The sequence below is a fragment of the Schistocerca serialis genome, chromosome 2, assembly GCF_023864345.2.
Source record: "Schistocerca serialis cubense isolate TAMUIC-IGC-003099 chromosome 2, iqSchSeri2.2, whole genome shotgun sequence".
Taxonomy (NCBI): Eukaryota; Metazoa; Arthropoda; class Insecta; order Orthoptera; family Acrididae; genus Schistocerca; species Schistocerca serialis.
In genome coordinates, this window is record NC_064639.1 from 867,095,885 (window position 1) to 867,122,434 (window position 26,550).

The window sequence follows — 26,550 nt, forward strand, 5'->3', positions numbered from 1 at the left end:
TTTCCTGCTAAGTCTAATTAGGTGGACTACAAAGAGATGAATATACCCAACTCACTGCACAGCACCACAGTTGGAGCTGCCACAACAAAGTTTTTATTGCCTAATGACCTTATTGTTCAATTTCCATCTTGAAAGTGTATAGAGTAATAACATTTATTTTTGTACCATACACTTTTACATTTATTTATCATCACCTTTTGCTGCCTGGAACACATTTGCATGACATTGGATATAATGTGTTTTACGTTAAAATGTCCTTTCAGTTCTCTTAAAAAAAAAAATTGAAGTAGTTTTAATCTAAAAATATCTAGCATCAATGTTGAAAAACCAATTTTTCTCATTAGACATATTTCAAGACACACTGCTTCCAAACAGACAGAAGCATAGACTGCTAAGCATTGCACTGAGGTTGCAAAACAACATATTTCAAACACTGTCCATTTAAGAACCCGAGGTAGCAGTTGTTACAGTAACTGTTATAAATATTTTAGCATGCAATCACTAACAATTAGGAACACAATCAACGACAACGCATTTTGTGAGTCAAGCTCACATCATCTGGCTGTCTAAATTAATCCTACATAAAATGCATTTCAAAAGCACTCAAGATCAAAATATAAAACCAAATTTATTCAGACTTGAAGTTCTTGTCTTAGTTTAAAAATGGTAAAACCAAATTCCCTGCTCCACTTAACCTCCAAAGTGTTGTTTCCACAAGATAATAAACACTGGTCACATCAGCTGCCTCTCCATGCACCGCTAGTTCGTTAACGTGTTCAGGTCTGACAGACTGCACTGGGCCATCAGCCATTCCGTAACATTGCAAAGATGTGTTACGGGCATGGAGGGACACCATATTAATGGTTATCTGTGGCAGAAGGCATTATCATTCTTGCCAGTGTGTATATTAAGTACATTATCATTATCAAACTTAAGTAGGTGAATTGCTATGTCAGGTTCCTCAAGCAGGTCGAGTTTCCTCCCTTTGATAAACGGTGCAGAGAATCTGGTGTCGCCATTTTTAAAGTAAGACAAGGACTTCATGTCCAAAAATTTCTATTTGTTTTTATATTTTTACCTTGAATGTTTCTGAAGTGCATTTTATGTAGGATTAATTTAGACACCCAGAAAGTAGGAACTTGATTCTGAAACTTGTTACTGTGGATTGTGTCCCTAATATTAGTGGCTGAATGCTAAAATATTTATAAATAAAATTAAATAATTTTAACAGCAAAGCAATAAAGGTCACATAAATGTCTCTTATGAATACATATTACTGTTCCAACCATCAGTTTAACAAAATGCAATTCAAGTTGAAACTAATTAGTTGATGATCAAAGCACCACATCTTGAAAGAACGACAGTAAAAACAGTGCTGGTGTGGTAACAGATTATATAAAGACTTATACAACAATCTTCCAAGTTCTGACAATGACAGTAACAAAGGAGATATTGTAATGTGATTGCACACTTTCTCGGCATTTTCTAATTATAAAATCTTCCTAGCTGATCAGTCGAGTGGGGGCATCATCTTGTCGCAGCATTTCCACGAGTTCCGTACCTGTTATATTCAGGCAAAGTGATCAGTATGAAACTCACTGAAATGTTGCAACAAGACAATGCCACTACTTGGATGATCACACAAGGTTTTATCACTGAAACACACCAAGAAAGCAGGCAATCACATACACCACTCCTCTATGGGCAGTGTATCTAGCACAGCTACAAGAAGATATCAGTTAACTTTTCGCTGCGAACTGTATTTTCTGCTGAACATAAGTTTGCATCTGTTTAAGTCTGGTCGTAACAGAACGATTAAATGTTGAAGATACGCAGATCATGGTTTTATTGTGATCATTACTTTAAGTGTGCCAAATGAGATAGTAATTATTAACCTTACATACATACAAAAAATCAAAACAATTACAACACACAAAAGCAATGTCCCAAATCAGCCAAAAGTCAGAGTATGCCTTGAACAATGAACAAGCAATAAAAGGTTATGACTAAACACATACTGTTTTACCTGACTATAAAACAACCCTGAATATCAGATGACCCCTTTTTCTAGAAGGCTATTTGAGAAAAATTTATTTTTTAACATATTTTGACTAAACTTTTATTGACTTAAGGTATCTGCCCAGAAAGTTATCGTTACAACATATTCTGTACTTATGCCATTTATTGACTGCCTACATTTTGATAATACAAGGAGAAATAAACAAAAAGACATTGTTTACATTAATTTTTATCTTCACTGCCTTTCTTGTTTAGTTAGCCTATAGTTTGTAATATCAGTATTTTTAATCATCATCATTACCATCCTAACAAGACAGTTGTGAAACTTATATCTTTGTTATCACAAATGTTTGGCTGTTTCTTCTGAATATGTAGCTTGTTGTGATTTCTGAGGTTGCAGTTATGGTGAGACCTGAGAACACAGCTGCCCCCCCCCCCCCCCCCCCTAAAAAAAAAAAAAAAAAAAAAAACCTTCTACACTGAAATGAGTATTTTACAATGTCTCTTGCTTCCAAACATATCATCTAATTGCTGCTCTCTCATTGGCTGTGTAGAACCAGCAGCAGACACACCCCCTACATTGAGCATCGACAACATTATTGCAAGAAACATGCAAGTACACCGCTAGCTCTAGTATGGACTTTTAGCAGCTCCTGCAAAAATGTGTTACTGTTGAGTATTTGTCCAATTTTAAAGTCAATTTGATTCCAAGTATAAATGGACTCAGACAGAATGCAGTTTAAACGTGGATACTCTTAAAAAGCCAAAGTACGCAGTGTAGATTCCCATGGTTGGCAGCATGGTTGCCCGCTCCCCAATCACCTCCCCGCATTCATCTACTTCTCAGCCTAGCTGGTATCACTGTTATCCCTCCATACCTACTGTTAAGTGCTGTGCTTGAGCAAATGTGAAACATGGACTGCTATATCTTCCAGGGTGCAAGTCACATATAACAACAGCAACTAATATATTTAAAAAAAGCCCGTAATCATGATTCAGTCCCATTCTCAAACTTTCACTTGTCCGACAACCTACTGGTGTCTGTTGGTACTACCTCCACAGTGAATCTTTACGCCATAATTTAATCTTAGTGTTACAACTGAAGTCAGTTTAATGTGATTTGTTTCGTATGTTAGACCTTTAATTCTGGATTAATTTTCTCTCTCATTTCATGTGATTGTCTTGTTCTAAAGCTGACAATGTTTTCCCCCAGTATTCTCAGATAAGAAGAGTGACTGTATTTCTCATTTCCAACCTACCCTGTAAACCATTACAGTTTTCCACAAGCAAATAAAATATTGACTTGAGCCGAGACTCAAGTAATGAATTTTGAAGAAAAATATTTTCGCATTTGGACGTTACCTTTACTTAAAAAGCAGCTTAACTTTATGTAAAGAGTATATTTTATTGCAAACCATAGCTGATGTATGTAAGTTGATAGAATTTAATGCTATTTCCTGTTGTGTTGCACAAAACTGTCAATTTTCAAGCAGGGCATTAGATTGTTGTAATGGATAATTCAATAGTTTTATGACTATTCCATACACTAGCGCCGCAAATCAAGTGTCACATGATTGTTCAAGCAAAGTCGATACTGTATCGAGTGCAGGACCGCCTCGGTGTATCAGGAAGCCTCAAGCCTATTGAGACACAAGTAATGTTTGATAAGTCTTACTCTTCTGAATACTTCAAAACAAACTCATCTTATAATTAGATAAATATGGTATTAAGACAACTTTTCATGTATGACTGGAAATTTCAGTGTTACACCTTGTTCACTCATTAAAAATCCAAGTGCAAATAATGTAATTGCAGAGTGCCTCAAAGACATACAATAACAACTTATAAGTGTGTCACAAATGAATGGATACCTGACGGAAAGTGACAGTATATCCCGGTGATGACAAAGGATGCATGTTCTGCTTATAAACAGAATTTAAAATACACAAATGGTTTTGTTACAGTGGGACATTTCAACTCTTATGGCGTACACTGCTGTGACAGTGATGCATGTATTGAACTGTGGACAGAAGCAATGTAGTAATGACAGGGTAGTGGAATACACAATACGACGACAGCACAGAATGATCAGCAGGATTGGTGGCAGAAGACAACTTGTCATACAGTGATGGCCACATACATATGTGATACGACATTGCTGCAGTGACTGGAACTGCTTATCACCATTGTTTAATAACATAGCAGAAAATCAACAAGTGTGATGGTCTGGAGCACCACTGGAATCGACTTGTTACGTAAAAAATTGCATAATGAGAAGAATGTGAAAGGCACAACCACATCAGGAAGATTTTAAAGCCTGAGGTACTGCACCACCTCCACAAAAGCATTTCACATTTCACCACTATAATATGTGATGACATCTAGCTAGGAATTTGCAAGGTGCTGCACATTCACCTGATATATCACCAATCTAATACATCTGGACTGTGGTTGGTTGACAAATTGTTCATAATATTCCTCTAAACAGGTGAGGAGACACTCCAGGAACATGTATAGCCATTTATGACTCTGTCTCATGACATTTAAGAAGCTTTGGTTGCAACCCATGAGGGTTTCAGCCCAAACCAAATTATTACAAACATTTTTGGAAACACAATTGTTTGTGCATTATCACATACTTATCCTGTGGCATGAGGTTATTTTTGTCACACGTATCATTCTTGATTTAGAAGTTTTTACAAATGTCAGTGTAAACGAAAATATGCATATAGAAGCCACAATTCAAAATCATTAAGCTTTTGGGTTTTTTCTCCATTAGTCAAAATAATAGCGCACAATTTGAAAACTCTATGCAGATGCTATTGTGTAAACAGAAAACAGGAAAGAGACATTAAATTGGGAGCTTCTGTATCACTGCAGCATGAAAGCCATACAGTGAAACACAGTAGTTCAATTATAAGAAATATGATTACCTCAATCTGATAGCACCAGCAATAGGTAACCTTATGATTCCCCAAAATCTTGCTTTATTTGTCAGATAGAAAATGGAAACAGCATCAAAAATGTGCATGAATCATATAAGTAAATCAAAAGTAGACATATTTGTCTTCAGAAAGTTTCTGCAATCATTACTTATCCAAATTCAGTCTCCGGATGGCTTTTTGTTATTTCCATACGACAGGTTTCAGATCAGCTGCCCATCTTCATATCATTTGTTACAGTAGAGAGTAATCTGTCGAACACAGAACGAAAGTTCAGTGTCATAAACCATGACAGTGAACTTTCAGTTCCGTATTTGACAGATTACACTTAAACTGTAACAAATGATATGAAGATGGGTAGCTGGCCTGAAACAGGTCATATGGTAATACACGAAAATGATACAGATACTGAATTTGGGCAGTTTTGTATAAGTAAATGCTTAAGCTTTACATGTGGAAGGATACAGGGTTAGTCATAAGTACCTCCACAATTTTAAAAGACAACTACACAAATACTAAATTGCATACTGAAAAATGACACATATCAGTGGATAGAGCATCTAACAAAGACCTGATCTGTAATGCATGCAAGGGAATAGTTGCAGGGGGGTACTACTGCGGGATGGAAGAGTAATGACACATCAACAAGTCACATTAAATTAGTTCACACCTGCAGATAGGCAGCCCAATGAACACATTTTCAAAGCAGGTTACTATTACCATTTTTTTCCTGGGCAGTGGCAGCAGTGACTTCAATGAAATGTACATACGGGCTCTTCTGCCCTTATTGACATTTGCTGTGTCACAAACTGTGCACATACTAAGCACCTGTAATGAGAGTTTAAAAAGTTGGAGAGATGCTCAGTCCACAAATGTGTGTCTATTTTCTGTACAGCTTGTACATTTGATGCAGTCGGCTTCTAGAATCACAAAGGTGCTTATGAATAACCCTGTACTTTGCATGCCACTTCAAAAAGAATATTTTCGGTAATGTTATTATACACAAATCTTATATTGCTGCTGACAAATCTAAATATTTTTTTGCAGACAAATCAAGTGTACTACACATATGCATAATGAAAGGCTAATAAATTTGAGGCAAATATCAAAACAGAGGATGTAGACATACACAAAAATCAATAAGTGGCAACTGACTTGTCCTGGACTATTTAGGTAAAAAGAAAGCTTATATTATACATTGTTAAACATCAAAAAAGAAAGAACACATTAAACATAATTTTATAACAATACAAGATGTCTCTACATTCCAATTACACACACTGAGGGCTTGTCCTGGAAATCAAATATGTAATATTTTGAATATACATGAATGTCTGAAAACACATTACTTCCCTTTTAAGAATAACTCAGCAAAGATAATACTGCTAAATGGTAAGCAAACTGGAAATATGCTGCATAAAAGCAACACGAGATGTGGCAGTTGTGGCTGTACTTGCACACTGATGAGCCAAACTACTGGGACCACTGCCCACCACATAAGTTAATGCTGCCTGGTGGCGCTGTGGGCATATGACGTGGTAAGGAAAGTACATATATTGAACAGTGATGAATGGAAGAATCATTCTAGCAACAATGTGGGCCACAAGTGGAGAAATCCACTGCCATAAGCGATTTTGTCAAAGTACAGGTAGTTATGGGCCAGCACCTGGGAATGAGAATCTGCGAAACAGTGAAACTGGTTGCCAGTTTGTGCGCAGCTGCCATGAACAACTATGGAAAGTGGGTAAAGGGCAATGAACCTATAAATAAGTGAAAAGGTGCTGGACCTCCATTCCATATCACAGGACATTGAAAGTGTTTCCGAGCACATTGTTGGATGTGGGACAACTGACATAGTCAACTACAATTGCAGTGGGCACATGATCATTGAGAATGGGTGGCAGGGACAAAGATTCCAGTGGAATTTTTTTAAGTGCCTTATCTGAAAACTACCTTGAGCAGTTAAACAGAGAACCGACTCGTGACGATAACATATTAGACCTTCTGGTGACAAACAGACCCGAACTATTTGAAACAGTTAACACAGAACAGGGAATCAGTGATTATAAAGTGGTTACTGCATTGATGATTTCAGCTGTAAATAGAAATATTACAAAAGGTAGGAAGATTTTTCTGTTTAGCAAAAGTGACAAAAAGCAGATTTCAGAGCACTTGACGGCTCAACACAGAAGTTTTGTCTCAAGTACAGATAGTGTTGAGGATCAGTGGACAAAGTTCAAAACCATCGTACAATATGTGTTAGATGAGTATGTGCCAAGCAAGATCATAAGAGATGGAAAAGAGCCACCGTGGTACAACAACCGAGTTAGAAAACTGCTGCAGAAGCAAAGGGAACTTCACAGCAAACATAAACATAGCCAAAGCCTTACAGACAAACAAAAATTATGTGGAGCAAAATGTAGTGTGAGGAGGGCTATGTGAGAGGCATTCAATTAATTCGAAAGTAAAGTTCTATGTACCGACTTGGCAGAAAATCCTAAGAAATTTTGGTCTTGTGTCAAAGCAGTAGGTGGATCAAAACAAAATGTACAGACACTCTGTGACCAAAATGGTACTGAAACAGAGGATGACAGACTAGAGGCTGAAATACTAACGTCTTTTTCCAAAGCTGTTTCACAGAGGAAGACTGCACTGTAGTTCCTTCTCTAGAGTGTCGCACAGATGACAAAATGGTAGATATCGTAATAGACAACAGAGGGATAGAGAAACAATTAAAATCGCTCAAAAGAGGAAAGGCCGCTGGACCTGATGGGATACCAGTTTGATTTTACACAGAGTACTCGAAGGAAGTTGCCCCCCTTCTTGCAATGGTGCACCGTAGGTCTCTAGAAGAGCATAGCGTTCCAAAGGATTGGAAAAGGGCACAGGTCATCCCCGTTTTCAAGAAGGGACGTCGAACAGATGTGCAGAATTATAGACCTATATCTCTAACGTCGATCAGTTGTAGAATTTTGGAACACACATTATGTTCGAGTATAATGACTTTTCTGGAGACTAGAAATCTACTCAGTAGGAATCAGCATGGGTTTCGAAAAAGACGGTTGTGTGAAACCCAACTAGCGCTATTCGTCCACGAGACTCAGAGGGCCATAAACATGGGTTCACAGGTAGATGCCGTGTTTCTTGACTTCCGCAAGGCGTTCGATACAGTTCCCCACAGTCGTTTAATGAACAAAGTAAGAGCATATGGACTATCAGACCAATTGTGTGATTAGATTGAAGAGTTCCTAGATAACAGAACGTAGCATGTCATTCTCAATGGAGAGAAGTCTTACGAAGTAAGAGTGATTTCAGGTGTGCCGCAGGGGAGTGTCGTAGGACCGTTGTATTCAAAGTATACATAAATGACCTTGTGGATAACATCGGAAGTTCACTGAGGCTTTTTTCGGATGATGCTGTGGTATATCTAGAGGTTGTAACAATGGAAAATTGTACTGAAATGCAGGAGGATCTGCAGCAAATTGACGCATGGTGCAGGGAATGGCAATTGAATCTCAATGTAGACAAGTGTAAATAAAGTTGATCGTTGGTAAAGCAGATGCCAGACTGAGATTCATTGGAAGAATCCTAAGGAAATGTAATCCGAAAACAAAGGAAGTAGGTTACAGTATGCTTGTTCGCCCACTGCTTGAATACTGCTCAGCAGTGTGGGATCCGTACCAGATAGGGTTGATAGAAGAGATAGAGAAGATCCAACAGAGAGCAGCACACTTCGTTACAGGAACATTTAGTAATCGCAAAAGCGTTACGGAGATGATAGATAAACTCCAGTGGAAGACTCTGCAGGAGAGATGCTCAGTAGCTCGGTACGGGATTTTGTTGAAGTTTCGAGATCATACCTTCGCCGAGGAGTCAAGCAGTATATTGCTCACTCCTACGTATATCTCGCGAAAAGACCATGGGGATAAAATCAGAGAGATTAGAGCCCACACAGAGGCATACCAACAATCCTTCTTTCCACGAACAATACGAGACTGGAATAGAAGGGAGAACCGATAGAGGTACTCAAGGTACCCTTCGCCACACACCGTCAGGTGGCTGTGGAGTATGGACGTAGATGTAGATGTAGAATGAATTGTCGGTCAATGGAAAGGAAGCCTGCTCAGATTAATTGCATTTCTGTTTACAACAGGCCAATAATCATGTCTCATATATCACCACCCAGGTGAGTAGCTGCTCAAAACATGAACTGCCACACGGATGTAGTATTATGCTATGGGGGACATTCATCTGGGCTTCCGTGGGGCCTCTGGTAGTAATTAAAGGCATGTTGGCAGGTGTGGATTATGTGAACATTATTGCAAACCAATTTTCCCTTCACTCTTGCTAATATCCCCAACAGTGATGTCATCTTCCAGCAGGATAACTTCCTGTGTCACAAGGCCAGAATCTTGCTACGGCAGTTTGTGGAACATGATAATGAACTGATGATGTCTTGGCCAAAAATTCACCTGATATGAACCAGATAGAATACATTTGTGACCACATCGAGCACCAACTCTGCATCTAGCAACCACTTGCATTACCTGTGCACAGACATCTGGAGTGACATATCTCCAGAAACAAACCAAGGACTCGTATAATACGAGCCACACAGAATCACTGTTGTATTGTGTTCCAAATGTGGACCAACATGTTATTAAGCAGGTGGTCACACTATTTTGGTTCATAAGTGTATTCAATTTTGTCCCGAATGTTATGAGGAGGATATATTGCTGCTCATCATAAAGATTCATTCCACATTATGTTGCAGACAGGCACAATGAAAAGACTTTTACACATTGAGCTTTTGGCCAAACACTTCTTCAGAAAAGAAAAGAAAACACATACATTTTAACACAAGCAAGAGAATCTTACACACACATGAATGCTCTGGCTAGAATGCAACTCTGTCGCACTGAACCAAAGCAGCAATCTGGCGTGGGGAGGGGAAGGGGGAGGGGTAACAGGGTATGATTGTGGGGACAGAAGTCAGTGCTACCTGGAGGAGCTTGCAGGGACTAGATGGTGGAAGGCTGTGGAGGATGGACCAGGGTGAGCGGAAAAGGAGAGAGGCAGAGAAGGAGAAAATATCAATGGGTGCCACAGCACAGCATGGTGCGTGATGAGGGTTAGAGAATGTGAAATGGGAGGACCTGATAGGGCAGAGAGGGCAGAAACTTTTAGATGGAAGGTGTGGGAGCAGTAGGTTACTGTAGGCTGAGGCCGGGACAATTCTGGGAGTGGATAAATGAGTTGTAAGAATAACTTCCATCTACGCAGTTGGTAGTGGCATTCATCCTGGTGGCCAGCTGGTTAGTAGTCCTATCAATATACGAGGAGTGTTCACTAATTAATGCAACACATCTTTCTCTACGTCAATTTTAGGCGGAAAATGCAGAATTTGTCGTGGGATGTCGTGGAACATTCCCACTTCAGCCCCTATAGTTTCATGAAGTTTCAATATGTGATGGCACTGTATGAAGCCTTCAAAATGGTGGCTGTAACAGAGGTGCATTCCAAGCAGAGAGCTGTTGAAGAGTTTATTTTGGCAGAAAACCAGAGCACTGCAGATTTTCGTATGCACTTGTAGAATTTCTACAGAGACCTGGCAATGAACAAAACTCCAGCGAGTTGTTGGATGAGGTGTCTGTCATCATCGCAACAAGGTTGCGCAAACCAATCCCATCTCTTGCACGCTGGCCAGCCACACACAGCTCTGCCTCCTGAAGTATTGGAAAGTGCGGATGTTCTCATTCAAAGTGATCGACGGGTCATAATCAAATACCTCGCTGAATATCTGGATGTCTCTGTTGATAGTGCTGACACTCCTCCGCCAGTTGGGGTACCAAGGTGTTTGCCTGATGGGTTCCTCACCGTCTAACAGAAGACCATAAAGAGCAATGAAGGTTCATGTATGTAGAATTACTTGTCCATTGATCGTGACAATTTTTTGTCGATCATCATCATAGGTGACGAAACATGGGTTCACCACTTTGAACTGGAAACAAAACAGCAATCCACCACACAACTTCTCCTCCAAAGAAAAAGTTCAAAAACGCATCCTCAGCCAGTAAAGTTCTGGTGACTGTCTTCTCAGACTTTGAAGGGGTTATTCTGTTTGATGTCCTCCCTCATGCTGCAAGATTGACTCTGAAGTGTACTGTGCTACCCTCAGGAAATTGAAGAAAGAAACTACTTCAGCATGTTAATTGCCAAAAAAATGCAAACAAACTTCTCCTTCTCTACGACAACCCAAGCCTTCACTGAGTCTCTGCGCCTGAGAGAGGCTCACAAAACTACACTGCGCTGTTCTTCCTCATCCCTCTATAACCAGGGTCGCGCATCTTCCACCTGTTTGGTCCAATGAGGGATGTACTCTGCGGGAAGCAGTATGTGGATGATGGGGAGGTTCCTGATGTAGCACGACGCTGATCTGATGTTGATCACTAGAGTGCTACCATGCGGGCATAAACACTCTCCCAGTAAGGTGGCATAAGGTCCTTGCAGTGAACAGAGATTATGTTGCAAAATCGTGTTTTGTAGATGAAAGAGTGGGGAATAATAAGGCATATTGGAATCTTAAACAAAACCAAGCTGCTTTTGGAAAAAAAGTGTTGCATTACTTATTGAATACCTCTCATAAAAAGCTGTGCAATGATTCCAGCAGACCTGGTATATGACGTGGCTGCTTTCACATGTGATCCAGCCACCGTCAGAGTAATGTAATTCTATGACAGGACTGGAACAGGAAGTTGTGAGTAGGTGGTTCGGGTGTGTGTGGCACCTGGATCTTCCACAGGGATACGACCCCTGTGGCAATGGGTTCAGATTAGGAGTGGCATTTATGATGTCAAAAACCTACTCTTCTTCTCCCGATCCCTGTAATGGTAACACTTCTTTGCCATCAACCCCTACTCCCAGAGCCAACCTAATCTCAACACTAAACACTGCCTTCCCATTTCAAACCACGATCCAAATGTGCTCTCCGTCAACCACTCCATGGTCACCTTCAAGGAATTCCTTACCTCCAGCTTGGCCTCACTACCCTTCCCCAGGTCCCTTCCTAGAAACACCAACCTTTCAGGAAAAAACAAGGGCGGCCATAGACTGCCTTAAAACAGACACTGAGCTAATCATACCATCCACAGACAAAGGTTCCACCACTGTCATCATGAAATCCAGTGACCACCTGGTGGAATGCTTCTGCCAGTTATCGACTAATCCATCTATGCCAGAGTGATCCCATCTCGGAAGTCAAACATAACCTCCAATCCCTGATTGGCCTTAGGCCCTTTCAAGAACCTCTCCCTTGAATAAATTTCCCTCGTAACTCCTATTACACCCTGCTCATCCACATCCTACATGCTCCCCAAAATCCACAAACCCAACAACCCTGGACACCCCATTATAGCCAGTTATTGTGCTCCCACTGAAAGAATTTCTGCCATCATTGATCAACACCTCTAATCCATTACCTGAAATCTAGCCTCCTATGTCAAAGATACCAACCACTTCATTCACTGACTCTCCACCATCCCCAGCCCTTTACCTCCTGGATCCCCACTCACCACTGTCAGTGTCACTTCCCCTACTTCCCTATACACCAACACCACTCACTCATGCCCATGGTCTTACTATACTGAACACTACTGCTCCCAATGTCCTTCAGATTTCAAACCCATTACCTCATTCCTCATACTCCTTATTAACTTCATCCTAACATGCAACTACTTCACCTTTAAGAGAAGGTATTCAAACAAATCTATGGCAAAGCCATGGGCACCCACATGGCACCCTCCTATCTCCCATGCCAACCTGTTTATGGGCCATTTATAGGAAACCTTCCTAGCCTAAAGGTTCGTTGATGATATCTTCATAATCTGGTCCCAGGGCCAAGAAACCCCATCCTAACTCCTCAAAACCTCAACACCTTCTCTCTCATCTGCTTTACCTGGTCCTCCTCAATCCAGTATGCCACCTTCCTGGACATTGACCTCCTCCTCAGTCCATATTAAACCCCTTCAACTACCAACAGTACTTGTATTTTGACAGCTGCTATCCCTCTCACAACAAAAAAAACCCCCACCCATACAGCCTGGCAACCCAGGGGCGAGAACTCCCTTGCCCAGTGTGTTGAATGTCACAAAAGCCTTTACAGACAGGCACTACCCCTTGTACCTAGTCCACAAACAGATTTCCCAAGCCATATCCCTACATATACCCAATCTTTCCACCATCTCCAAGAACCAGCTACAAAGAAGTGCCCACCTCATCACCCAGTATCACCCCACACTGGAACAACTTAACCACATCCTTCACCAGGGTTCTGATTATCTATCATCATGCCTTGAAATAAGGGAAATCCTATCCAAGATCCTACCCACCCTTCCTAAAGTGGTGTTCTGTCACCCACCCAACCTCCACAATATCCTAGTCCATCACTATATCACTCTGAGTATCAGCCCCTTGCCACAGTGATCAGATCCCTGTGGAAGACCCAGATACAACACCTCCCCAATCCACCCACCCAGTACTTCCTATTCCAGTCCTGCAGCAGCCTTATAGTATCCTATCAGAGACTGGGCTTCCTGTGAAAGCAGCCATGTCATATATCTACTTTGCTGCAATCACTGTACAGATTGTTGGTATGACTACCAACCACCAGGATAAATGGCCACCGCCGAACTGTGGGCAAGAGCAATGCGGACCACCCTGTGACACAACATGCAGCTGAACATAACATGCTCGATTTCAGCAGATGAGAATTATTCTTACAACAAATTTTCCGCTCCCGAAATAATCAACCTATGATACCTCCCAATTCACGTCCCCTCATCCTCACTGTGGTCAGAAGCTAAAATGTGAAACAGTCTTTTGTCCTACCTGTCTGCTACTTAACTTACCATCTTTACAGCGAGCAGCAATTTATCCGTTTCATAAAATTATCAATTATCAGAAAACAATTATTCAGTTACCAAATGAAGGAAGCAGATCAAATAGCCAACAAATAATATCACAATTACATTATCACATGCTACATGCACTCCACCTCATATATCAGCATGTTAGGATATTAAATAAGGACTGTAATTCCATTTTACCTGTGATAAGGAAATGTATTCCTGGAGATGAAGTGATAAAAAATGTATTCCTGGACATAACACATATTTAAAATTCTAATTATGCACAAGTTCTCAATGTGTGTAATAGGAATTTATGAACAGCCAGAGTATTAAAATTATTTCTCCACCTTGAGCAATTAACAAAAATTATTTTTAAATATCTTGTCTTTTTATTGCATTTCCAGCTGGCAAAATGTGTGTGTGTGTGTGTGTGTGTGTGTGTGTGTGTGTGTGTGTGTGTGTGTGTGTGTGTGCGCGCGCACGCGCGTTCTCGCGAGCATGTGCATGCATATGTGAATTATGCACACGTCTGAAAGTAATTTGTGGCTTTTTTCCCCCTCCCTATCCAACACATTTAATAGCCAGATTCACATATGGCACATGAAACTAGTTAATGTAACTGGACAGATAAAAAAAATCTACTCACCAAGAAGTGGCAAGAGAACACACATATAAAAAAAAGGTTTTATGTATGCAAGCTGTTGGAGCCAAAGGCCCCTCTTTCCTGCAGAAAGGTTGAAGGGCAAGGAAGAAGGGTGAAGAAAAAGGACTGGAGAGATATAAGAAAAGGATTGCAGTTCGGAAAAGTCGGCCAAAATCCCAGGTCAGGGGAGACTTGCCAGATGGGAGAATGAAACTAGCTGCCTTTTATACAAGTCGACGAGATTCATACACCACTCCCCCCTTTTTTAATCAAACAAACATTGTTTTTCATCTTTAGAAGAAAATAGTCACAGTAAAAACCAACCTCTGCAGATCACTCTATATGAAATATATGCTGCATTCCACAAATGTGGTTATCGCCACTTTCGTGACATCTTTATAATATAAACCCTCTGCTCCTCTACTGCACCATCTGCTCAATTAAATGCCTGTATCTGTCGATGACAAAGTGCACCATTTTGATAAATTTGTGACAATACAAACATTTGTTTCTCGAATTCCAACAGTAATGACTGTACGTACCCCCATTATCTACCATTCTACAGAAACTATGCTACAGGTCTGAGTGCTAAACAGTCACCAAGTTCATTCAGTAATGCTGCTACTTGTACATGCTGCAGTATTGTAACACATTTATCAACAATTAGCGACATTATATAAGTGAGCAAAATTCTTGCACTTTCTACAAAGACTAACCTGGCAATGAACCTGATTTTCTCCACACCTCTCAGTTGTACAGGTTCCCTTGTCCTGTTTCACTTTATTTTCAACACTTATTGAAACGGCAAGCTCTCCATGTGAAGATGGTAGAGATATGGTAGCAACAGTACCTTGCGATGGTGCAATAGGTGTCTGCACGGGAAGAGGCTGTGGATAAAATCATAGCTAATTAAGTTGCTTTATAAAGAAGCAATGAAAATACACAACTGATTTAACAGTAATTCAAATTTCTCTGTACTGTTTATCAGGAAGGTTATTTTATTTCAATAAAGGAGAGTGTGTGTTGTATCAGTTGAACTACTTAACACCAAAGTTGACAGTGAGAAGAAATACTGCAGTTTTGTGAATTATCAGAACTGAGAATAAGGCAAAAGTATATCACACCATGTGGGCACAAAAAAAAAGGAGAGAAACTCAGTTACTTTTAATGAATGTTCCACGATGATGAAAACATTATCCACTTACTTTGTAACAGAGGCAAATATAAAAATAGGAATAACAATGTTCACATATAAAAAATGTGATATACATGAGAAACAGCAATGAACCACTTAACCACATGATTAACAAAATAACTGCGTACTGTTTGGGTGATGGTGGTGCGAGAAGAGACCTTTACAGGATTTAAAAATTTATGAGCAAAAATTTCCTTGGAATGATGAAACATTTCAAAGAGAGATGTGCAACACAAGTCATGCCTGCAAAGTGTATGCCTGGGCCAAGCAGATGTGTGTGTGCGTCAGGGGAGGGGGGTGGGGGGGGGGGTGCCAGAAGCAGTGGACTACTTCAGTATGACAGTTAACTATCTGTACTGAACAGGCTGACATCTTTGATAAATGGGGCGTGGAAAGACATTTAGAATTTTAGAAGTATGAGCCAAATTCAAGGTTTCTGTTTCATTCCCAATCAAAAGGTCTAGATTTGAAGACAGCTCCGGAGACAAGTGGCAGGTCCCAATACTAGGAAACTAATGAAAGAAATAATTACAAAATGAAAGCATTACACTTCTACAAGATGGATATTAAACTATAACTGCACTACACTACATTTTTACTTACAACTGTAATAATGCAAATCAACATTTCAATAATTAGTTTACAAAGCATGCTAATTCCAAAGTAACGTGCAAGACTCTCAGTACAGCTCACATAGTAAAAGCTAAAAGTTCTAAGAATAAATAAGAATTAATTACAAAATTTGTTTGTAGTTTCCAAGCTGGACGTATCCAAAGTGAACAGGTTGTGGTACATGTAATAGAGGATTTAACAGACAGTATTGGCTAATCCACCCTTGTGAACATTCTAACAGAAGTCAGCTTTGTGCATTAGCTTCCAGTAAATATGCTGAAAAGTAATGCAATAACAGAAGAAAAATCCCTGTATGAGGTTAATATTTTAAATGTGAGCTGGTGAAGCAAATCTCTACCACTCAATGTCAGGTTTGGAGTAATCTACAATCAGTACTATCCCTTGGATCATTATCATGAATTCTGAAGAAATTTGAGAGCTATCTCAATATTAATTCCATGTCCTATGATGGCACTTGTTGAAAACATGTAAGAAGGAGCAGGCAGTAATGTAAACTCTTTTTTTAAGCTCTTCTTTTACTCCAGCTTTTCCTAATACGGTCCACAGTTCAAACATTTATCTACATCTGTTATCTTCAGACCTTCATGTGACTGGTTTGTTTTAACCAAAAGTGGAAGATGCTTGTAGACAGCCACCAACTATCTCCCAAAAGTGCTTGCTCTTGATATTTGTCCAAGTGCTTCTTTCTCCAAAGCACTCTGTAACTGTCCTATAGGTGGTGTCCACCTTTTCCGAAGTCCTCCAGTCTTCTACAGTTTTGCATTTCTTCTCTAGCAAGTCCTGTCACACTTTATTTCTAGACACTGTATAATTTTTTTTTATGTGTCATTCATTTGTTGCATTTTTACATTTTCTCTTTTCATCAGTTAAATTCATAAGCTCTTGGGTTATTCAAATATTTCTATTGGGATTGTCTTTTTGCCTCTTTGATTTTCTGCTGGCTAATCCATCTCTCAAAGGTACCTATTCAATTTTTTATTAATTCCCAGTTCAGTCAGCTGTGGGCTAATGCTCCTTTTCAAACTTTCAACCCCCTGTGGTTCCTTCAATTTATTTGGGTCCCACATTCTGAACTTCCTATCTTTCTGTAATTTCTTCAGTTCTTAATCTGCTGTGCAAAATCAATAATGCCGTGTCAGGGTCCACATCACACATTACACAGACTGGTGCCCCTGTAACTAGTGAAAATGATGCTACCACTCTTTAGGAATCATGTTAGTTTGGACTCTCCATGATACAACCCCTCCATCCAGGGGAAATTGCTGCTCATATCAGTGGATCCAGTCAGTGTACCTTGGTCAAGTGTACCGTCAAACGGGTTGATTTTGGATGGTTTTGTCATTATTTTGATTGTAACTTTCATATATATTGTTAGATTAAACTGATTGTTATGGAAGTGGTAGGGTATATGTATAACGAATAAAATATCCCAGAATCAGAAAGTGTATGTGTAGGTATATTTATCTGAGGCAGTTAAATAAAGTGTCCGAAGTCACTCCATAGATTGGGGTGATTTTTGACACGTTTTTTAAATCTCTGTCCGAAGTTACAGTATATAGAGGGTGAATTCGGACAGTTACTGCCTTTTTTTAAAATTCTACATGCTTTTTATTTGATTTTGGTGACATTTTACACATTTTAAAGGAGTCCTTTGTTGTGAATAAGTGATATGGAATGATGTAATTAATTTTATATATTACAGATAAGTTTTTATTTTGCAAGAACTTAAATAAATAGTCTCTTTGTCCACTTCTGCATGAGCTTATTTAATATTTTAGCTTAAGCGAATGGAAAGATCTTCTGACTGTCCTTGAGGAATAAATGCACCCATTCTTCTCCTGGCAAGATATTTCAAAATTTATTCTCTTTTTGGCTCAATTTATCGAGGTAGCCTTTAACTAAATATATAATATCCACTTTAGTGAAGGGAAATCCCCAATGTGCAGCCCTCAAGATACCTTGCTTCAACATTTCTTCTTCTTCTTTATTTAGCACTGCCTGTCCTCCCATTTTTTTCGGATGTGCTTCCTGCACTTTATTTTGTAGGGTTGATTTAGGTATACCATACAAATAACATGCTTTTTGGTACGATAATTTACCACTCTGAATATCACAAACAGCTTTATCTAAAAGTTCTGGGTCATAATTACACCATACTGTAGCACCTCTCCTGCTCTTATACGTTCCTGGCATTGTCCGAAATCACCCCACACAGTACACAGTTTTACAAAAACCGTCGTTATTTTATAACCTTGCATGAGAAACTCGACAAATTTGTACAGAAATTGCGTCAATGCTGTTAGCTACTGAGCGCGTCGACAATTATGGTTACAATAACTTCCCGCTCGGCGCAACAATAGAAAGTTTCCACTTTATGATAATGCATGGGTTTTCAACACTGAGACTGTTCATCAATTATTCACCTAGGGAAACAACTGACGCAAAATAAAAGTTGTGGCAAGCGATAAATGCAATCTTGCGCTTAAAATAACTGGTGCACGGACATTAAAATAAGTAACTCTTTGTTTCTATGCAGTAGCAAAGAGCAAATAAGCCATACTGTCCGAATTCGCCCCAGTGTCCAAAATCACCACGTTGGACGGTATATAATACATTGTGGAGTTACTGCTGAGATAGTTTTAATTAATGACATTCATGTCCAATGCATACAATGCAAAACTTAAAAATGGCAGTAAATAAAAAAATATTCATTCATTCAAAAGTTGACATGATAGTAGAATAAATAAACAATTGTCAGATAGAGTATTGGATACTGACACGCTGAAATTTTTGTATTGCTCATTTGCGCAAATTTACACGTGATTGGACCCCATTCCTTATGTATCCTTACAATGATTAGGAAGTTATTTGCAGGTACTGAAAGTAGCAGTTTTGTTTTGGATCCCTGTGACATTAGTAGTGTGTTTTTAATCCTAGGGCAAACCAAGTTACTTTAGGTTACAAGGCGCAACACCCAAGGGCAAAATCTGCCAGTGAATGTGTGTTTATTTTAAGCGAGATCAGTTTAAAAGTGCTCAGTAAATAGCTAAAAATGTAATACTTGAAACATACAGCGTATCCAAAAATATACAAGTCAATATACTATTTTTCTCGGTAAAAAGTGTAACAAGCAACAGTTGTCAAAAACTTGGACATTGAAAGTCTGTATAAACTACTAACATAAAGTCTGTACTTGAATATAAAGGCTGTCCAAGTTTTCTATTTACTCTCTGATCTGATAACTAGAGACAGGAAAAAATCTCTTTGTTTTATTACCAAATTCAGTATTATTTTTGGCGAAATTCGATGTTACTTTTTGCCACATGCATTTTTTTGCACATTTGTTGTAATTTTTGCAAACTTAGTTGTCACTTCTGCCAAATACACTGTACATTTGTCAAGTTTGGTGTTTTTTGTCATATTCAAGGTACTTTTTTGCCACATTCAGTATCTTTTTTTGCTGCATTCGATTTTTTTTTTGCCAAATTTTGTTTTATTTAATGTCAAATTTTGTGTTTTTAAATCAATTTCAGTATTTTTTTATCAAATTTGATGTTATTTTTTCAAATTCAGTGCCTTTTTCTGCTAATGATAGGGTTTTTTTTTTTTTTGCCTAATTCAGTGCTGTTATTTGTCAAATTTCGAGTTTTTTTCTAAATTTGGTTTTCTTTAAATTGCATGGTTGTTGCCAAATTCAGTATTGTTTGTGAAATTCGGTGTTATTTTTTGGCATATTCTTTTCTGTCAAATCCAGTGTTTTTGCTAAATTTGGTGTTTTAGCCAAATTATATGCTGTTTTCTTGCCAAATTTGGTGTTGTTTTTGACAAAACTGTGTTGTTTCTTTTACAAATACATTTCTTCTTTTTCCAAATTAAATGGTTTTGCCAATTTACACGAGAAATGAAACTTCTGAACTAGCATTTTGATATTATACACTAACCTAAGCCTTGAGAAATCTGAAGTCAAAATGTTATTTTAACATTCAATAACCACAAGTTATGAATATTAAAAAACTGTAGTTTTCAGATTTATAACATTTTTATCAGGAAAATTAAAAGTCGTCTGATATTTTGTAAAAATCGACAATTTCATTTTATTTCCCTAAAAGCTGTTATTTTGGTATTTATTTCATGTTATCATTTTTGTGAAATTTTAATGTCCCTACTAATAACTGAATTATACATTTGTGACCTTGATGAAAAGTTTCAAAAACAGAAATAAAAATACTTGAATGAATACAGGTTACAGTATATTGAAAACTTTAGAGAAACTCCCTTCAATTGGAGGGAATAGTGTCATTTACCTCCTGTACACAAAACGGTTGATCCTGAATAACTCTTAAAACAGATGGTGACAAACTCCACATACGGAGGAGTTTGTTAATATGTATAAACAAATCGAGATGGTACATAAAGGTAATAAAGAAGTATCCATAAATTTACTTGTAGAAACAGCAGTTTTCTAAATGAATTACTGCAGTTACTGCATGTCAAGGTTGCTAATCCTTTGAATGTTAAAGGTTTTATACACCAGCAAAAACTCCGTGGCACTTTAGAAAATGGAACTCAACAAGGGGGGAAAAAACACGTTCTGAAAAGATCTTTAATGTGCAGCAATATGTATGATGCCTGTTTTCATATTACAAAAGTATAAATTCGAATTCCATCAAACACATGAAACAGCATTGAAACAGAGACTGCAATGCCCTGTTGTAAGCCAATCACAGCTCGTCATGTGTTCTCGTCAGCCAATCACAGCAGATATTCAAAGCATAGGACATGCGATGTAGTAAGCAAATAGCAACATTGCTGTTAACCCATTACTGGCCATTGTCCCTTTTTTGGGACACGCATATTTTACTTATTTCTACGTAAGCAATGGAGCTTTTAGCCTTCATTGTTGCACCTGTAGGTTCAACTAACTGCTATAATGCCTGTAATTGTAAAATAAATAACTTTTTTCTAAGTACTTCACGTCAGGAAAATTATAAACTTGCCGATTTTTTGTTCTCGCACTTGGCAGCGCTGTATGTTTGCTGGTAGTTCCTGGACGACAATGAGCTGTGATTTAGTTGTGTGGGCGTGTTTGTTATGAACACATGGATGTCCGTGTAAGATTAAGTATACTTCAGATTTTTTCAAGTAAGTGCAATACCGATATAATTTATGCATCCCAATAATGGGATAATGGCATGTTACACTATCATATATTGCTGATGTGCCCTATTCTTGTATACATTTATTATACAAAGAAGAATTGCATTTTACGTTCTTTATATCTGCTTTTTTTCATATTCTATTCGAATTTTACGATTCCAACAGGATAAAAACATGCTGCGTGGACTTACACTTGAAGAAATTCTAGCAGAACTAGAGAACCATCAAGAGAGTGACGATGAAGATGATGTAGAATTGGCGATTATTCCACCCGATGCAGATGTAATAACAGATGAAGAAGACATGACAAAAATGTACTGAACAATGAGTCTGATGTACAAGATGTAGCCAGTACTTTAGAGCTCATAACCAGCCGAGACGAAGCTAATGCTACAGTTGTACCTCCAGAAGCCAAAAGAAGGAAAGCATTAGGAGATGGAGCAGAAAGTGGTACGTTATCTACAAAAAAAATATAAATGTAAGTGGTATAAATGTCAACCAATGTACACAGACACTAGTGAACCAGGGAAGAGCAACGAACATTATGTTGTGGAATGCCTAGCAAATAAGACAGTGCCCCAGGTGTTTGAGGATTTTTTTTTTTTTCTGAGAAACAAATGGATACTATTATTGAACAAAGCGAAATCTATGCTTGCCCAACATAACAAAATAAATTTTCTGCTAACCAAAGAAGAACTAAAATCATTTATTGGCATACTACTTCTGAGTGGTTATCATAAGCTTCCCCATGAGAATATGTACTGGGAACAGGCTCCTGATGTCGGTGTTCCTTTAGTCTTCAACTCCATGTCAAGAAATAGGTTTCGGGAAATAAAGAGATTCATTCATCTCAATGACAACTCCAAAATAGACAGAAACGACAAGATGCACAAACTGAGGTTGTTCTTTGAAATGCTGAAAAAGGAATTTGGTAAATTTGGCGTATTTCATTTAGAACTCTCAATTGATGAAATGATGGTTCGTTATTATGGCAAACATTCAGCTAAAATGTTTCTGAGGGGAAAGCCTATCAAATTTGGATATAAAATTTGGTGTCTTACAAGTTCCAATGGCTTTCTTTATAATTTTTCGCCCTACTGTGGCAAGACTGACAACAAACAGGAGCCTTTAGGTGCAAGGGTAATAAATGAACCAACCAGCATGTTTCCAGAATCAGGGTATCCGAATTATAAGCTTTTCTTTGACAACTTTTTCACCAGTGTTGACACACTGATCACACTTGGAAAGAGTAAAATGAAAGCTACAGGAACAATAAGAGAGATCGAACTAATGCATGTCCTTTGAGTGACTCAAAAAGAATGGCAAAAGAAAAGGAACGAGGATTCTATGACTACATGTTTGACAAAGAGAACGAATTTCTGGTTGTGAAATGGAGTGACAACAAACCAGTATGTGTAGTGACAAATTACAGTACTATTACTCCTCTGAGTTCTGCTAAAAGATACTCACGGGCAAAGAAAAAGGAAGTTACAATTCCACATCTCATTGAAGAATACAATGCCCATATGGGTGGCGTAGATCTACTAGACTTTATACGACGAGGATAAGGTCAAAGAAATGGTGGTGGCCATTATGCACACAGATGATAGATATCTGCGTAGTAAACACAGGTCGTGCATACCAAATTGCTAATTCTAATGAGAAGCTCTCCCTTTTGGATGTCCGACGGAGAATAGTGACGTTTTACCTATCAAAGAAAACAGGATCAGTACCAAAACGCAGAGGACCACAAGGAAGCAAACTGATGGGAGGACGGGTGAGCACAGATGTACAACTAGATCCATGAAATCATTTCATTGTGCCAAGTAAAACACAGAAGTGATGTGCTTACTGCAAGAAAAAAAAAAAAAACAACAAAAATTTGTGATAGGTGCAATGTTGGTGTACACAATAAATGTTTAGCTTCATTTTATACTGAATAGACAGTCAATAATATTAAAACATTCTTTATTTATTGTTTGTGTTGTTTCTTACAATATTATGCATGGAGAATAAGGTTGTGAATTTGGATAGCGCATTTGGCAAATGTCCCAAAAATGGGACGGTCTGTAGTTTTTGTTCTAATAAACTGAAAATTTTCAAAACAACTTTTTATTCAATTAATCATTCAATATAACGTATTTATGTATAAAAGTTTGCAAAAAATGATCCGACAGAGTTTTGGCCCGACAAGACGCCTCCTGAGACGCGGCGAGGTAGGAGTAGGCAAAATGCAACAGGGAATAACAGTATTAATGTGCTAATAGTAAACTGCAGGAGCGTCTGTAGAAAGTTCCCAGAACTGCTCTCATTAATAAACGGTCACAATGCACGTATAGTACTAGGGACAGAAAGTTGGCTGAAACCAGACGTGAACAGTAATGAAATCCTAAACTCAGATTGGAATGTATACCGCAGAGACAGGCTGGACAGTGAAGGAGGAGGCGTATTTATAGCGATAAGAAGTGCAATAGTATCAAAGGAAATTGACGGAGATCCGAAATGTGAAATAATTTGGGTGAAGGTCACGGTTGAAGCAGGCTCAGACATGGTAATTGGATGTCTCTATAGGCCCCCCGGTTCAGCAGCTGTTGTGGCTGAGCACCTGAAGGATAATTTGGAAAATATTTCAAGTAGATTTCCCCACCATGTTATAGTTCTGGGAGGAGATTTGCCGGATATAGATTGGGAGACTCAAACGTTCATAACGGGTGACAGGGACAAAGAATCCAGTGAAATTTTTTTAAGTGCTTTATCAGAAAACTACCTTGAGCAGTTAAACAGAGAACCGACTCGTGGCGATACCATATTAGACCTTCTGGTGACAAACAGACCCGAACTATTTGGAACAGTTAACGCAGAACAGGGAATCAGTGATCATAAAGTGGTTACTGCATCGATGATTTCAGCCGTAAATAGAAATATTAAAAAAGGTAAGAAGATTTTTCTGTTTAGCAAAAGTGACAAAAAGCAGATTACAGAGTACCTGACGGCTCAACACAAAAGTTTTTTCTCAAGTACAGATAGTGTTGATGATCAGTGGACAAAGTTCAAAACCATCGTACAATACGCGTTAGATGAGTATGTGCCAAGCAAGATCGTAAGAGATGAAAAACAGCCACCGTGGTACAACAACCGAGTTAGGAAACTGCTGCGGAAGCAAAGGGAACTTCACAGCAAACATAAACATAGCCAAAGCCTTGCAGACAAACAAACATTACGCGAAGCGAAATGTAGTGTAAGGAGGGCTATGCGAGAGGCTTTCAATGAATTCGAAAGTAAAGATCTATGTACTGACTTGGCAGAAAATCCTAAGAAATTTTGGTCTTATGTCAAAGCGGTAGGTGGATCAAAACAAAATGTACAGACACTCTGTGACCAAAATGGTTCTGAAACAGAGGATGACAGACTAAAGGCCAAAATACTAAATGTCTTTTTCCAAAGCTGTTTCACAGAGGAAGACTGCACTGTAGTTCCTCCTCTAGATTGTCGCACAGATGACAAAATGGTAGAAATCGAAATAGACGACACAGGGATAGAGAAACAATTAAAATCGCTCAAAAGAGGAAAGGCCGCTGAACCTGATGGGATACCAGTTTGATTTTACACAGAGTACTCGAAGGAACTTGCCCCCCCCTTCTTGCAGCGGTGTACCGTAGGTCTCTAGAAGAGCGTAGCGTTCCAAAGGATTGGAAAAAGTTCACAGGTCATACCCGTTTTCAAGAAGGGACGTCGAACAGATGTGCAGAACTATAGACCTATATCTCTAACGTTGATCAGTTGTAGAATTTTGGAACACGTATTATGTTCGAGTATAATGACTTTTCTGGAGACTAGAAATCTACTCTGTAGGAATCAGCATGGGTTTAGAAAAAGATGGTCGTGTGAAACCCAGCTCACACTATTCGTCCACGAGACTCAGAGGGCCATAGACATGGGTTCACAGGTAGATGCCGTGTTTCTTGACTTCCGCAAGGCGTTCGATACAGTTCCCAACAGTCGTTTAATGAACAAAGTAAGAGCATATGGACTATCAGACCAATTGTGTGATTGGATTGAAGAGTTCCTAGACAAAAGAACACAGCATGTCATTCTCACTGGAGAGAAGTCTTTCGAAGTGAGAGTGATTTCAGGTGTGCTGCAGGGGCGTGTCATAGGACCATTGCTATTCAAAATATACATAAATGACCCTGTGGATGACACTGGAAGTTCACTGAGGCTTTCTACAGATGATGCTGTGGTATATTGTGAGGTTGTAACAATGGAAAATTGTACTGAAATGCAGGAGGATCTGCAGCGAATTGACGCATGGTGCAGGGAATAGCAACTGAATCTCAATGTAGACAAGTGTAATGTGCTGCGAATACATAGAAAGAAAGATCCCTTATCATTTAGCTACAATATAGCAGGTCAGCAACTGGAAGCAGTTAATTCCAGAAATTATCTGGGAGTACGCATTAGGAGTAATTTAAAATGGAATGATCATATAAAGTTGATCGTCGGCAAAGCAGATGCCAGACTGAGATTCATTGGAAGAATCCTAAGGAAATGCAATCCGAAAACAAGGGAAGTAGGTTACAGTATGCTTGTTCACCCACTGCTTGAATACTGCTCAGCAGTGTGGGATCCGTACCAGATAGGGTTGATAGAAGAGATAGAGAAGATCCAACGGAGAGCAGCGCACTTCGTTACAGGATCATTTAGTAATCGCAAAAGCGTTACGGAGATGATAGATAAACTCCAGTGGAAGACTCTGCAGGAGAGACACTCAGTAGCTCAGTACGGGCTGTTGTTAAAGTTTCGAGAACATACCTTCACCGAAGAGTCAAGCAGTATATTGCTCCCTCCTACTTATATCTCGCGAAGAGAGCATGAGCATAAAATCAGAGAGATTAGAGCCCACACAGAGGAATGACGACAATCCTTCTTTCCATGAACAATACGAGACTGGAATATAAGGGAGAACCAATAGAGGTACTCAAGGTACCCTCCGCAACACAGAGTCAGGTGGCTTGCGGAGTATGGACGTAGATGTAGATGTAGTGTGAAAACACA

At 38.9% G+C, this 26,550-nt stretch overlaps 1 protein-coding gene across 10 annotated transcripts in view; it reads right to left on the reverse strand.

The window, feature by feature from the left end:
• Positions 1–26,550, reverse strand: part of LOC126458183 (zinc finger protein 665-like) — a 200,734-nt gene that overhangs the window by 119,466 nt on the left and 54,718 nt on the right. For 9 of the 10 annotated variants that reach the window (XM_050095053.1, XM_050095051.1, XM_050095052.1 and 6 more), the window contains one exon: positions 15,227–15,397. The exons of the other annotated variant lie outside the window; for it this stretch is intronic. In XM_050095053.1, coding sequence (XP_049951010.1) covers positions 15,227–15,397 — 171 coding nt within the window. The remainder of the gene's footprint in view (positions 1–15,226; positions 15,398–26,550) is intronic. 10 annotated transcript variants of the gene reach the window in all.